Source organism: Toxotes jaculatrix, chromosome 10, assembly GCF_017976425.1.
Source record: "Toxotes jaculatrix isolate fToxJac2 chromosome 10, fToxJac2.pri, whole genome shotgun sequence".
NCBI lineage: Eukaryota > Metazoa > Chordata > Actinopteri > Toxotidae > Toxotes > Toxotes jaculatrix.
This window is the reverse complement of record NC_054403.1, coordinates 15,654,033-15,666,722: the sequence shown is the minus strand read 5'-3', so window position 1 is coordinate 15,666,722 and position 12,690 is coordinate 15,654,033. Positions and strand designations below refer to the sequence as shown.

The 12,690-nt window shown below is 42.2% G+C and overlaps 1 protein-coding gene across 1 annotated transcript; it reads right to left on the bottom strand.

The window, feature by feature from the left end:
• Positions 1–57: 57 nt before the first annotated feature.
• wfs1b (Wolfram syndrome 1b (wolframin)) lies at positions 58–7,795 on the bottom strand. Its single transcript, XM_041048754.1, has 10 exons — positions 7,628–7,795; positions 6,331–6,702; positions 4,895–4,971; positions 4,559–4,703; positions 4,240–4,413; positions 3,985–4,065; positions 3,589–3,743; positions 3,093–3,329; positions 2,860–2,978; positions 58–2,648 (listed from the first exon to the last, which is right to left on the bottom strand). Exons 2-10 carry the CDS (start codon positions 6,698–6,700, stop codon positions 1,100–1,102), a joined length of 2,907 nt encoding a protein of 968 aa, XP_040904688.1. The 5' UTR covers positions 6,701–6,702; positions 7,628–7,795; the 3' UTR covers positions 58–1,099.
• Positions 7,796–12,690: the final 4,895 nt, after the last annotated feature.

The window sequence follows — 12,690 nt, the reverse complement described above, 5'->3', positions numbered from 1 at the left end:
ATAATTCAATTAATGTTAAACACAAATAACCACAAGAAAATGTTTTCATCATATTTATGGGTCACAGTAATAGAAAACAGTAGTGACATCCTATTTTAAAACACATCATCACTCAGGGGCTGCAAATGTTCAATATATTAAATCCCTGCACAGCAGAGATGGAGACAAACCAGAGGAGAAACAGCAAGACACATGGATAACTGCTCTGTAATAAATACAAGCGCAGATGCAGGTGAACATTTTAAAGGTAAAGGCTTAAACACGTGATTTAGTCTGTACTCTCCCAAATTATTAATGAACTGAGTCTATGTCTTTTAAGGCACTTGAAAATAACTTCCAGTACCAACCACTTCCAAACTACATGATGAACATGTACAGTACTGAATAGTTTTAAACGATTAAAGCTTGTCAGCAAAGAAAGCAATTATGTGCTATCACCAGAATGACCAAAAAAAACCCCCAAAACTTCATCTCCATCTATCATTTGTAGGCCCCACACACACACAACAAGGAAACGAGAGCCCACTTCAACAGGGAAAGTGTAAAATGTCAACACTGATGATTTTGGCAACAAAATGTGTCATGATATTGACCAACATATGTAAAATTGTAGCAGACATAGTGTTTGTACACGCAAACAAAATCAAAATGACTTCATTGACAGACTCACTGTGGTGAGCACAAGTGCAGCTTAAATGGGATGAAATGTTTATGGAGGTTTGGATCATGGTTTCCTTACTTTAGTGTTAGGCAGGAAATTACTTAAAAGAAAAAAGCTCATTAGTCTCTGTTTCTCCCCCTTGTAAATTTCATTGTCATTATATTATGTATTCTCACGCATAAAGGCTCATCAGCTCTAAGACTGCAAACAAACTCCCTCAGTTCAGAATAGATACCATAAATATTTGAGCATCTGTCCACTCTTCTATAATAAGTAACTCTCCATAATATTGCAATTAGATTCTGTTAAGAACAGAAGTGTACATTCTTTGATGTTCTTCCGCTGAAGATAGTATTATCATTACACACGTTTTATCTCACATCTTAGCATCAATTATCCTTTTCTCCCAGAGGTGTGTCTGCCAGATCTCGTTCCCTTCTATCCCCCCTCCTGCGCCACAGCCTGTGTTTCCGTCTCTGTGTCTGAGTGTTGCTCGAGCTGCACGGTCAAGAAAGGGTTGAAGAAGAAGTCAAAACCAAACTGCAGGGCGTTCTGAGCCGTGCGCCTCCAGTCGTGTTCGATCTTATACTGCCTGCGGCTGGGCACGCTGGCACCAACGCACGACATGCAGTGAATGGCTTTCAGTTCAAACACGGGCCATTTGGAGCCTAAACGTCCCTCCAGTATGGTGCTAAACTCCACCAGGCTTCCTGTGTTTAGGTGCAAAAGCACAGACTTAAATTCATTACTAGCCCGCAGGACTATGTCCTTCGTCGCGTCTTCGTCCTCTACGATTGTCCCGTTCTTGGTCTTCCTCTCCAGCGGCATTCCCATTGTGACTTCGAATTTGTACCGATCAAAGCGTTTGATGTGGCATTCATGCTTGGCCAGTTTTTTAAGTTTACAGAGGGGGTCTTCGGGAGGAGGAGCCGGGGCAGGCAGGGGCTGGTGCTCAGCTGTGGCATTTTTATCCTCCCCACACAAAGGATACGGCTCACCATACAGGCACCGCATCCAGTTCCCCACAACCACAGGGAGCAGGTTGATGACCGACTGCGGCCCGTTCTCAATGTCAGTCACACGGACGTATTTGAAGCGTCCGGTCCAGGTGACACGATGTCCTTCGAGATGAGAGCATAGAATCTGAGTTTGGGCCATGTTGGACTCTTTCCAGGCCAGAGGACCGCAGAGGTTGCTGTACTCAGGCCACGTCAGGGTGGAGTTATACACCTTCATGCCTTCAGACCTGTAGACGTACATCCAGCAGAACAGCACCACCGCACTGAGCCACACCAGGATGAGCTTGACGATGCTGCTTCGTGACAAAGACCGAAGAACCACGATGGGGTTGAGGCTGAAGCGAGTCCAAAGCCTCAGCACAACTGGCACAAAGCAAATTGTTAGTGTGACCACCATCTTGGTCAGTTCCAGGGCGAGGAACCACTGCAGTAACTGGATGATGAGCATTGCAGCCAGGCCCAGTGAGAGTATAGGGAGAGCGAAGAGGAAGAGGAAGTAGCCCACACAGGTGCGGATGAGTCCTATTGCAGTGGCGTTATTGAGGAACACCAAGCAGAGCTCACACCAGGTGAAGCAGACCAGGTAGGGCACCAGGCACAGGTAGGTGCCCTTGAAGCCTCTCAGCTGGGCCATACGGAAGAGGAGATAGAAAAGGTGTCCATATAGCAGACACGGCATCCCCAGGTTTAACGCCATGATGTCCCCTAGAGGCACAGTGATGAATGTCACCCCAAAGACCCTGAGGAACCAGAGTGAGTCTGGCAGGAGCACAGTGAGGGAGCAGGCACCAGAGAGGACCTCTGTGAGGAGGGCTTTACGAGCAAAGAGCTGGGCAGAGGCATGAAGGCTGAGGAAGGCGGTGACGGTGAAGAAGAGCGCGATGGCAGCCAACTCTGAGCAGGGGATCCATGATTTATCAGCAACAGGGAAGGAGAAAACCACAAAGACCACTGAGAGCAGGAAGTACCTGGGGGACACAAAGACAAAACTGCATGACTGGATCTGTATGACACTGGTAAACTGAAATCTTGTAGTCAAACCAGAAAAACTTGAACAAAGCTAAACTATATGTTTGCCAAAAAAAAGAAACAGACAAACGTAAACAATTAAAAGTGGTAAACAGAGCAAAGGGATGAACATGTTTACATTTGGATGAAGGTAAATAGAGTTGAACATACAGATAGGGCTCTAAGTGTGTCCATCCAAAGTTGGTCTCAGCCTGCTCCAGATCGAGACCGGGTTCAAAGTGAGACAGCAGGTCTGTCAGAGCCCGAAAGTTTTCCCATGCTTTTGAATTCTGTAGAAACAGATGTGTTTAAATTTCTAGAAGGCACAGCTGGAAAATTTTTATATTGTTTTTTTAACGGAGGTCGATCCAAAACATACACGTTTAAGAGTGGTAGTCACTAACCTGAAATACCCGCAGCGTGCAGATGACCATGGAAAAGAAGGAGAGGTAGAACATGAGCAGAGGGATGAGGAAGATGAAGAACTCGATTGTGAGGTTGGAGATGATAAAGAAGAAGATAAGCGCGTTGACATGGTGGGTGGGGATTAACGCGCTGAGCCACTGCATGCCAGCCCGTGACGCCCAGTCGATAAGATGCTCCTTGATCTCCAGCAGAGCATACAGGGGGAACTTCAGCAGCTGGGGGGGGTGTCAGGGTAAACAGCATCACGGTTTACAGTCTGATCACAGAACAGGCTCTTTTTCTCTTTTTCTTTGGCTTATATTCATCAAACAGAAGCACCTCTATGTCACAGAAGGACTTTATTTATTATTTATTGAGTTGAAACGAGTAGTTGATTAGTTGGTGAGAAAACTGATCAGCAACTGTTAAACCCAGCGAGAAGTGAGAGGGACAGCATGCACAGCTGCATCCTTTCAGAATCTCAGAGCTTCCCACCTTTTGGTTCAGGGGCAACTCGTCTGGGTTCTTCACTACTACGTCATCGTCTTCATCATCGGTTCCTGCAGCAGCCATGACCGGTGACGGTGCAATACCCTGAGCATACTTCTTAGTCATCTCAACAAAATCGTCAAGACCGACATTGGAACTGGCTACACAGAAGACATGTGTTGTATGTTAACTCACAAGCAAATAAAAAAAAAAATTAAATAAAAGTTATTTTATTCTCATTCTAGTCATAATTTCATCTGTTTGAATAAACGAACATAATGTATTTATTCCCTTAGGGACATCTCAGACATGACCTCAGGGGAATAAATTAAAAAGTGCACATAAAAAATGACAACCGTAAAAAAATGTCTCGTCTTTGTTAAAGTAGGAGACCACACATACCCTCACTGGTGACCATTGTCTCTAAGACTCTCCTCTGTTTCTTGGCAGAGCTGTTAAGTGGACCAGGGGAGACTGGTTTCCCTGCAGATGGAGAAAAAGGTGAAATAAGAAGGTAAAAAAAATTGTATTTCTTTGTCTATTTAAAATTATTTATAACATTTGAGTGTTTCACCTCTTTCTTAATGGTTTAATTTAAATAACATAATAAACTGTATGATGTAGGTGTGTTGAAATAGAAGATATTTCTTCTCGTACCTGGCTCTGTGTGGACGTGTTCAACGTTCTCCAGCATCTCGGAAACAGCCACTGACCTCTTCCTCTCTGGATTCAACTTCCAGTACATAAGCAGAGCCGCTTTCCTAACTCCTCTCTCGAAACGTGTCTCTGTACACAGCTTCTTCACCTCCTCAAAGTTCTCCAAAGTGATGCCTGAAAATACGAAAGAAGGCTAATGTGCAGAGTGTTAAAGGCAAACTATTCCCAGGCAAATGTCAAAACATCAAATCAATGATGTTTATGTTCCATTGCTAGTAGCAATAAGTTGAGGCTTGTTGACAGTGGGACATTTTGGTACCTCTCCTGGAGGCTAAGCACTGCTGCAGCAGCCTGACGGCGTCCTTGCGGCCTTGTTTAGCAGCCTGGACCAGCCATGTGACCGCTGTGCAGTTGTTCAGCTCCTCATCCCTTTCTTCTGCCAGGGCCAGGAAGTATCGCCCCATCTGGACAGGGACACACACACACACACACAGACTTTAAGACTTGCAAGGCAAGCATCACTGTGATTTAGTGACCTGTCCTTCCCATCAATATGTCACTCTAAAATAACATTTATCATTACTTGGCCAATCTGTTCTATGCTCACCATATGGCAAAAGTCAACATTATCTGCTGTGTGTTTGTTGATACTGACCTTGGTCTGTGCTTTGGCATCTCCTGACTTTGCTCTCACCTCCAGATCTTCAAAACTGACCTCCTCCTCTGGCTCCTCTGAAGTAAACAGAAAACCATTTACTAAATACTGTAGATTAAAAATACTAAATAGTGGGTTTATTATTTATTTTGTGGGTCTTTAAAACATTAGTGACCTGATAGTACTTTGGTCAGGGTCTAAACCTGTTGACCGAGCCATAACCAATGTATGTGCTAACAAATAAGGACTGAAAAGCAGTTTCAAAGATGCAATGAATTAGACTTTCTTCATGTTGAGTATTTCAAAACTAAAAACTCCTTTTTACTTGTTCTTAGTTTTAAAATACTCTGCACACATGGTCCAGATAAACATGAACAGGCATATGGAAACAGGTCAGTTCACTGTCAGTGACATGAGTGATCCCAAAGTGTGAGCATGAGTCAGCTTCTTCCAGAAACAGCTTCTGTCCTGATTAGACTGTCCCACTGCTGCTTTAATTATCATCTTCTTTCAGCTGATGACTTCTGCTACTCTCAAATCCCAGTGCTTTCGTAGGGCTAGAGCAGTCACAAGGAAAAGTAAGGTGTCCCTTCTGTTGCGTTTAAAACAAATGACACATCTTTCTAACCATGTACACCAGGAAAAAAATGGAGGGTGACAACAAATGTGAAAATATTTTCCAAGATTCAAAATGCCCGCAGGCTGTAAGTAACACTGGTGAGGGAGGTGGTGGTCTGTCTGTGTCCGTCTGTTACAGGAAGCACAAGGAAAAGTGATGAGATCTGCCAACTTCCATCTGATGTCCGTCCATGCTCCTGGTACACTGCGCAAACTCTAACCCACCACCTGAGCCTTAAAATAACCGTTTGTTTACCATAGTCAGCAGCAGCTGCTAGTTTCCCTGATGTAACTCAAGCTTACACAGCAATGCTATCTGTCTCCCATTTTTACTTTCATTAGCTAGATTATGATTATCTGTTCAATTCTACACGACTAAACACATTGTACATGGTGTGTTTTTTTTCAGGGGACAGGATCTAATGGACAACAAGTGGTGCAAACAAAGTGAGTGAGGTGTTAGATTTCACACTTTCCGGTAATACTCATTATTAACGTGTCTTGATGTCACTGCAAAGTCATGCACCAAGCTAAAACTTGATATCCCCACTAGAACTAAGAAATCTCCTACTATGTGAACTTTAAATGCTGGATTTGTTTGGTGGAAACTGAGAAATGGTCTATGAAAAGACAGAGGTGAGACAGGCTTCTCAAGTTAGCAAAATGGGAGAGGCTGCTTTACATGTTGTGGTAAATGTCTACAGTTGTCATGGAGACACTTTAGCACATGCAGTACGCTGGGAGTGTTGGCTGCATTGATTGCTGAAGAAGAGGGAAGCAAAACAGAGTAGTGTCAAAGGTCCGAGTTTGATTCTCACCTGGCTCAGGTGTGAGAGGAGGCTGAGGAGCCGTGGCAGCAGCTGATGATCCTGTAGAGGCTGCGTTGAGCTGAGATCTGCCCACCTGAGAGAGGCTCCTGATAGGCTGGCGGAGAGGCGAGGCAGGCGGCGTGGACAGGGAGGAAGAGCGGGAAGAAAGACCCGGAGAAGTCCGAGGGGCGGCAGTGGAGGGGGAAGATGAGGGTGTGGCTGGAGGTGTTGGCATGGTAAGTTTAGGTTTAGGCCGGTCTGAGGTTGGTGTGGTTGTAGTAGCAGATGAGTTGGATGAGGAAAGGCCCGCCCTGAGGGTGGTGGGAGACGAGGGGCTGGGTTTTGGGGCGGGTGAGTTGCCAGTCATCGATGGCTCCATGGCTGAAAATTGCATTGTACAAATCAGTGAACAAGAAAACGCCACGATGAACCACAATCGGAGAAGTAACTGAGAGGATCTGAACACAATAATTACATTTTAGGAGAAACGACAGCGTGTGCAGAACAGCAGAGTGGAATGACCTGAGGCAAAACGGCTGATAGGGAAAGAAATGACAATGTGCTGACACCTGTGGTGGAGTAACAGCTGTTTAAAGGACACTTTCTCTTCTCTCACTCAGCTAGGACTACGAGAAAGGCTGTAGTACACAAACAAAGACTTCAACTTTAACATAGTGCTAACAGACACCTGTGGCTCTCAGCCATGTGCCACCAAGATCCAAGTGCGAGCAGATTTTCATACTAACAACCCCACAACAACTGATAGCTAATAAGTGGTTAAAGAATTAGACAGGAGCGTGTAATAACCTGCACTATTATCTGCCTCCATGACCCATAGCTGAATAATATCATATGTGAACTAAACAGTGTAACTACTTTTTACTTAGGATATCACATCACTATAGAAAATCCATGCTTGTGGTTAAGATGAGTTTAGTTCAGCTGACACCCTTTGTTTTCTACGACAGACTATTTTAGAATATCATTATCAAGTGATCCTCGGTCAGCTATATTGAGAAGGTGACATCCTTGAAGTGCCCTGACTGGAAACGTGATGAGTCCAGTTGCAGTTTAGGGAACCCCCTCCACCCCCCCACACCACCACCTCTGACCAACACGAAGAGGCTCCAGTGACACTGATTTAACTGGTGGGCTGGATATGCAAATAATCCTAACGGTGATCCTAATTTAGCCACCGTTCATTAACGTTGTCCACAGCTTCAATGCAGCGTATATACAAGCAACATTCAAAAGGCAGCTACAATAACCGGTGGATTTGTTGCTAATGCTAATGTTCTCCGCTCACCTTTGCCACGAATACACCAGTTTCTTATAAATCCTCCAGGTGAAAAGGCTTCGAGAAATATCTGTTTCTTTGCTAATCGGTGTCCCAAGTCATTATTCCCTTTCGCTTTTGTAATATCTGCCTGTCCGTTGTTTTCTCTGGGTCAAACTCCAAACACAACGTACAGGAAAGTCTGTCAGCTGCTCAACTAGACGTTCACGCCCACGTCGGTTTATGCGTGTTGTGATTGGACAAAACAGGGGACTCGCTTTTCTAAACGCGATGTGATTGGCCGCAGTGGCCGAAAGCGCAAACAACCTCTCTTAGTCATGAATAATCAACCGTCGAATGACTACATTTTACAGAATACTGATCAAATCTTTAATATTAGGGACAGTCATTAATGTTTATTAACGCCTCTTAAAAGGGCTAAATTCAAAAATAAGTTTCTATCGTTCAACTTGAGACATTAGACACCTGCTCTGTTTTTATAAATCATTGTTCGATTTCTTTTTTCTGTTTGTAACCACAAATATTAGTTTTCTACCAGCAGATGGCAGTACAAGACACGTTGTTTTTATTTACGAGCGTGGATTTACTTTTAAAGGAATACCAATTACTATTTTCCTTGTGTATTTCAAAGGCTTTAAAATATCATAGAAAGAAAGAAACCAAATTTTGCAATTTAGTGTCTTAGGTGTGTTTTTGTATATTTACTTTTCTTGTATTTTTCCCTTTTTATTGCCATATCACACAGAAGCTATGATTGCGCAGTCTATCTCTATTGTGTATTAATATTCTTATGATAAATCTTATGAACAGTATTTTAGAGTATTTCATTTCCTTTAAGAATAAAATATGTTTAGAAAAGGTGTTGCTTTCAGGTTGTATCTAGTGGCAGATTTTTCCAATTAGCTAGTTAGAAAAGATTTACAACAGTTTATGTAACTGATGGGTTATCTGTTCAGATTAAACAGCATTCTGTTCCATTTATGGTTCAGCATAAATACTGTTATTGTTATTATTTTTTATAGACTGCTATTGTCATTGTAGGGTTGCAACTATTATTTTTATTATTTTACTTCATCTATTGTTCCACACAAAAGAAAAAGTCACATAATTGTGAAAAATGCATGTAATAATTTCCATCTGCCAAATTGAACATTTTTTGTTTGAGGGCTGGATTTAGGCTCATGGGCCACTATTTGCCTACCACTGCACTACATATTAATAATAAGTCAAACTGGCTGTGGGAATATCCAAGAGCACAGTAGTGACACAGTAGCAACAAGAGTCGTTTAGGAATTTAAGAAAAGTACAAGGTGCTTAGAACTAACAACAATGCAATCAGATTTAATTTAGGATTCAGTGTTTGTCCAACAACTCTCATTCCAAATCTGTGATTTAAGTGTCAAATTCTCTGCGACTCATTCTGCGAAAACATGTGGATTAAGCCTAAACATGAGTTACTGAGGGTTTGTAACTTTACTCAGACTTGAAGCTTTTTGCCCTCGTGCAGCACAACCTGCCATCAGGAGAAGACAAGGAAAACATTAAAGTGCAGAAGAGGGGAACCCAGGCAAAAAAGGAAGGCAGGCAGACAACAAAAGCACTTGAAAAGAGAAGGACTCAAAGGAAAGAGTAAAATTAAAGTTGGAGTCTGGGAATGAAAACAGATACCACATTGTGGGAAAAGAAGGAAATGGGGGCAGTAATTGCTTAACTGCTGCTGCATTGAAGCAGTTATGTAAATGCCTCCCGATTAGTAGATTAACGCAATCCAGTTGAGAGGATAAGCAGAACCCTTATACTGGTTTTCGGTTTCTTTCACATGCATACCTTCAATCTATATTAGGCAATTTGTCTTTTAAATGTGCTTAGACACATGCACTCACAGGCGCAATTCTCATCTAAATTAAGCAAGGCAGCTCAAGATAGATATCTGTAATAATGAGCTTGTTATGAGTCCAAATCTTTTGATTATGCAAATCCCCCTGCAGATTTGTTGGGGCTACAGTGGCCCTGTCTGAGATGGCCACAGTCATCACTTGCAGGTTTTTACCATGTGGTCATTACTTAGCTGATTGAAAATTGAAACAAGCTGGTCTTTTTTTTTCTTTTTTTTTTTTTTTACACCAGTATGTTTTCTTACTCTGGAAATAATGACTCAAGATTCAAATGTTGGAGACTCCCCGTCATGATTTCTAATATCATATCTGGCAAGACTTCTCCCTCAGCCGCAGTGATTAAAAGCTGCTGTGTAATACAACAGAATAGAGGCCATGTAGTCCATTGTTCATTCTGCCTCCTCTTCGTCTCCTTTCTGGTAACAAGTCCCTGTATATACAGTACAGGCCCTACCCATGGGCTCCCCCGGCATTGCCAGTGACTCTCACAGGAAGAGAGATCTGAAAAGGAGCAGATGAGGTACAGTCAGCAACCATAGCAACCAGAAGGGTTATGTGAGAATGGACACTGACTGCGGAGAAGATGAGTATTTCCATCACAAATGCAGCCCAATAGTTCTGACCTTTGAAGTTTCTCTCTGCAGGGAGATGGCCAGCAATTCTGATTGGGCTGTAGCTAGCTGATCCTTTGCTTAATTTTCACACTCTATGTACTGTATAAATACAGTGCCAGCTTGTTTATGTAATGATACGTAAAAACACATGCCATCAAACAATCAACTACAAGAAATCCCCTAATTTCTCGGCCTGGGAATTTATCCAAATCTCGTAAATTTGGTGCCACTGACTGATTATCTTAGAACATGAATCATTTTAATATAAATCTGTTATTATGAAATCCCATTGTGCTTGAATCATCGAGACTTCCCACACATTTTCCATGTGGGGAAAACACAGCCCCTTCCTGTGGGTTACGTCCCTTCTTCAGCTGCCAGCCTTCCCTGTATTGATCTGCTGCTATTTTGAGACCTGAATGGAAAGGAGGCTGAGAAAAAGAAAAATTAAGTTATAAAAGGAGACTAGGAATAGCTTTTAGTCACAAGCATTTAGGTCTGGGTGTACTCTAGTTTTGATTATTATTATTTTTCTTTCTCACTAAAATATAATATGCCAACAAAGACTGTCATATTAAATCATGTCACAAGTTTTGTTTGCACATTTAGTGTTTTGTAATACATTGTTTATTTAGCTTTTCAGCCACTGAAACCAATGGTAATACAACTCTACACTCAACATTTCTGGTTGAGTCATACTTCTTGTACCACAGCTATATTAAACAACTTGTTTTATGATCCTGAGTGCGAGCAGTGTCTTTGTAGAGTGAAGCACTGGACTGCCCAGTCCAACATTTAACATCAGAATTTCCATTAAACACCTCATATCTTACTCATGAAATCAGAAACGGAGGCAGATTTATGTTACTGTGTTTGAAAAGCTTTTACAAATCAAAGTGGGCTTCAAAGACCATTTTCTACTGATACACACAATCTTGTTGTTTTGTTATGTTCATGTTATGAATGAAGGTTTTGGGGATGTACACGGAAAACATCAGGCTCACATTTTTTAGTGACTAACAGTGGTGAGTCATGCGTGGAAAGCCTAATTACCTTCATATGAAAGTGTTACGTCACCATGAGCACTTCAGACTGGGGACTTGGGTTTACATTGTGGAAAATAGGTCAGTTTGGTGGCTGGCTTCAGAAAATGCCTGAAAGGTGTCCAGTGTTTGATACAGTGTCCCTTTGTGTGCGTGAGTGTGTTTCCAATAAATCTTCTATAGATGGCAGTTTAGCTAAATATATTCCTCATTTGATTCCCTGGTCCCTTCTGACTAGCAAAGGCCATTTCTGAAAGCTATAAAAAGTCTAATCTGCCAGTAGTCATGAATATGTTAAGCTTATTATGGACAGCTCTCACTGATATGCTGAAAACCTAAGATGATTATGTTAAGTTAATAAAAACAGTGACTCCTCACATTGCATTGTTCCTCATAAAGGGGCAAAAGAAATGGAAATAGGCTGACTGATAAGCTTCCCTGTTATCATGGCTAATGACTGAGATAGTTTCATTTTTCCCATAAAGAAATCTGCAAATAAGAGGCATGTATGCCTCTTCTTAGACACATAACTCTGTCTCGGGATATTTTTCAGCTATACCTTTCATCACATTAACACTTTAATCATTACCAGTATTATCACCTGAATCTAATAACACCTTAGGTTGTTCCTTTAGCTGAGGACGAGATATCACAAGGCCTAATCTCAAGGTTATTGTGACGTCAAATGGAAAAAGTTTCCTTTATCCTCTTTCTGAGAAATCTCCTGTTCTCCTGTTTTTCTTTCACGGGGAGCATGGTACAAACACAGACTCACAAAATCCCATGCTGCCTAAAACAGTAAAAAAGAAAAAAAAAAAAAAAAACCTCAGGCAAAACAATTAACAGAAACACTCATTACCGCTCCCTAACACACATTCGCTCTCTGAGTCAATTCTTCAGCCAAACAACACAGGGCACATATCCCTCCCTCTCCTCACCACACTCTCTCCCTGCAACCACAATGTTTTTTCACTTTATCACTCCATCTGTGTGTCTGTTTGCTGGCCTCAGCAGGAACCTGAATGGAGTGCAGCTTAATACTTCAAACTCACCCACTTTGCTTGTCTGCTTTATCTCACCCAAAAATGTCCCACGCATATAAATAGCACCACCAGGGAGTCCAGTTCTGGATGAGTGAGCAACCACTGTAGGAGAGGATACAATATAGACAATCTAAACTCATCCCTGACTGCTAGCTCCTCTTCTCCTGCTTCCTATGGCCTACAGTAAAAGGCTGCATATGCTGTGATGATGAGCATGGTGTGGCTTGTGAATGGCAGCTGGGCAGGCGCAGTGTGGTGAGGCAGAGACAGGCAGCTGTGCGTAAGTAATGCATCCTCCAGAATCTGGGTCACACTAGTCTCACACCACTTTCATATCGTCAGTTTATTTCACCTACTTTTATGATTTGACGAGTCATTTTGTCCTAGATAAATACACTGAATTTAGAAACCCAGAGTACCTGTAATTGGAGCTTTTTCAGTTACTGAGCATCACTGACAAGATTGAGGATACAGACA